Genomic DNA, 2,941 nt, shown 5'->3' with positions numbered 1-2,941 from the left:
AGTGAACTGTTCATTTACCTCCATCCAGTGAACTGTTCATTTACCTCCATTTTATGTCCGAAGCTAATTTTGGTTTAAGAGATTATGATGACTTTTCACTAATCTTTGTTGCTATGGTAACCACACACCGTTATCTGTAGGTCTGCTGACCTTCAGTTGGGAGGCAACGAGAATCAGCAAGAGACGTTCTGAAGTTCAGACCGAGTCAGAACCAGAACCGTCGTCTGGAAACCACCAGGATGGACGGACACACACACGCACACGCACACACACACACACACACACGCACACACACACACACACGCACACACACACACACACACACACACACAGACCTGCAACAAAGGTTTCAACCCTAATTGGACCTGACCCGTCATATATCCACACAGAACTTCCTCTGACAAACCCGAGCCGGGTCTGGACCTGGACGGGCTGCGACCCGGTCCAGCAGAACCCGAGTGGGTTTCCGTTCCGGTTCTGTCGGTTTGCAGTTTCATTTGCTCCTGATGGACCGTAAGAAGAACCGGTTCTGACCCGACGGCTCAGGCAGAGGTCCGGTTCTGCTGCCTCCGTCCAGACCCAACGTTACCGTGGAAACCAGCTGGACCCAACCGGACCCAGATCAGCTTCATGTTGTCGATCCGCTGCTCGACCTCATGATCAACATTATAACCAATAAAACGTGAAATAAAACGTGACATTTTGTCACATTTAGCAAATTAACTCATCATAACAAATGAGTTTCGCTTCATTTCTTCACTTTCTGACGTTTTCTGTCTGAATCCCCCGAAGACGCAGGAAGAGCCTTCAAACCGGAGCCGACAGGATCGGACCTGCAGGCCCGACCAGACGTCCCGATGCAGACAAAACCAGAACCGCATGGGATATTTATGATACCTGCTGGGATTTCTGCCCGTCTGAACTTTGACCTGAGTGCAACTGCAGCTGAGCTTCAGTCAGTCGTTTGGTCTTTGTGAAGAGCTGAAGGATAAAATCCCCCCCAGCAGAAACGGAACCAGTGAGAAACACGGTGGTGGCAGCATCATGATGGAGAAAAGCCTGCAGAAGAGCTGAGCCTGGGTCAAAGGTCAGCTTCCAGCAGGACAACCAGCCAGAGACATTCTGGGATGGTTCCAGTCAAAGCAGACTCATGTGTTGGAATGGCCTAGTCAAAGTCCAGACCATTATCCAGCTGAGAATCAATGGAAAGACTTTAAATTTGAAGCCAACAGAGTCGTTTTCACAGAATGTTCAGATGTTTAGAGAGAAAAACTTTAAAAATGGAGAAATCTGAAACTATCTGATGCTTTTCCTCCGTCATGCAGTTTCCCTCCTGAAGCTCCGTGACCAGACTGCTGGGCAGATAACATCACTTTGTGTTCATAGAAACACAGATACTGGACACAACTTTTCTTCTGGAAACGTCCCGAAACCTCAAACTACGGATGGAAGCAGAAAATTCCCAAAACACTCCAAGTGTGTCTGTCGCTTTGAGCTTCTGGACAAAAACCTGATCAAAACCATAAAACCAGAAGATAAAATGTTCTGGAGAAAAGTCGACGACTCAGTGGATTCAGATGAAACCATTTAAAATGTCAACTTTAATCAGTCAAACTCTCTTAAATCCTCTGGTTTTCATGATAAAATCCCAATTCTGATGCTCAAACCATCAAAAAGCTGATAGCTCATCAATAATCATCTTTAAACAGCTTTTTAACTCAACTTTTAGTTTTATTTTATTCTAAACCACAAATAAAACAGTTAGACTTTTTATTTTCTTATTCTAAACCTACATTTTAAAAAATGTAAACGAGTTTGTGACATTTTTATGAAATTCTGTTTGTAATTAAACGAAGTTTGTGTCTCAGTGAAGTTATCATAATAATGGACCGGACTCACCCCAGCGTGCTGATGAAGCCGTTCACCGAACCCTCCGCGTACAGAGACACGATGTCTCCGATGTGGAGGAAGCTGGAGGCAGAGTCTGACATCCTGCAGCCGCTCCAGGCGCCTCCGGCAGCGGGGAGATCCTGCAGGTGGAGCCGCAGATGGGGCGCCCTGCGCCGGCCGGCCTGCCTGGCTCGCAGCACCCGGGTCCACTGGGACCAGAGGTTGGTTCAGGACTCAGCAGCTGCAGCCGCTCCTCGGGTTCTGCATGAAAACAAAAACGCGAACCGGTTCCCAGAAACTTTCCCGGGCCGAGTGTGTGCAGCAGGTCCGGGTCCTGCGTGGACTGTGCGGGTCGCGGCGCTTCCACGCGGCAGGGCGGCTCGGTCCCTCCCTCGGTGAGAATGTGAAGACTCTCCGGCGGGGAGAACCAGGAAGTGCGCGGCGGCGCTGATAAGGCTGCCAGGCGACTTCAAGACTGAACAGCCCCGCTGCAGGGCAACAAGGAGCGCTCTGCCCCGCGTGCACGCGCGCACACACGCGTGGACACGTGCACACCCTGGCACATGCACGCACCCTGCGCCTTGAGAACCAAAACAAGGTCAGCCTCAGCTGTCAGAGCCTCACCTAAACTCAAAGTTTCGGTTTGTTGATGAGTGTGGTGAGCAGAGGGAAGAACAGCAAAGTTCAAAGGTCAACCTGAACCAATCAAACCTGTGGAACCTCAGGAGCCTCCGAGCAGGAGCTCAGTGGGAGCGGACCCAGAGAGAAGCACGGTGGTGGCAGCAGCATGACCTTCAGGTTTCAGGTCCAGCAGATCAGCAGGTGGAGTCCAGAACTAAACCAGACAGAAGCTGCAGGAGAGACTCTGCTGTCAAACCGACGCCATCAAATGATCAGATTCACTTATGAGTATAAACTGGTCCTCAAGGTGCCATCTTTATGTTTCATGTTAAATTGTTAATTCTGCATTATTTTTTACCTGAAACCGTCTCAGTGCTGCCCTCTGCGGGTTGAAAAGTTGCTACTGCAGCTGAATGTTCCTATTGGCCAC

At 49.5% G+C, this 2,941-nt stretch overlaps 1 protein-coding gene across 1 annotated transcript in view; it reads right to left on the bottom strand.

The window, feature by feature from the left end:
- itpr3 (inositol 1,4,5-trisphosphate receptor, type 3) overlaps positions 1-2,705 on the bottom strand; it is a 71,313-nt gene extending 68,608 nt beyond the window's left edge. Inside the window, exon 1 of the mRNA XM_017305661.1 lies at positions 1,900-2,705. Coding sequence (XP_017161150.1) covers positions 1,900-1,991 — 92 coding nt within the window. The 5' untranslated portion in view covers positions 1,992-2,705. The remainder of the gene's footprint in view (positions 1-1,899) is intronic.
- Positions 2,706-2,941: the final 236 nt, after the last annotated feature.

This window comes from Poecilia reticulata, linkage group LG7 (genome assembly GCF_000633615.1).
Source record: "Poecilia reticulata strain Guanapo linkage group LG7, Guppy_female_1.0+MT, whole genome shotgun sequence".
Classification (NCBI taxonomy): domain Eukaryota; kingdom Metazoa; phylum Chordata; class Actinopteri; order Cyprinodontiformes; family Poeciliidae; genus Poecilia; species Poecilia reticulata.
Note: the sequence above shows the minus strand (reverse complement) of the source record. Positions and strands in the feature narration are given on the sequence as shown.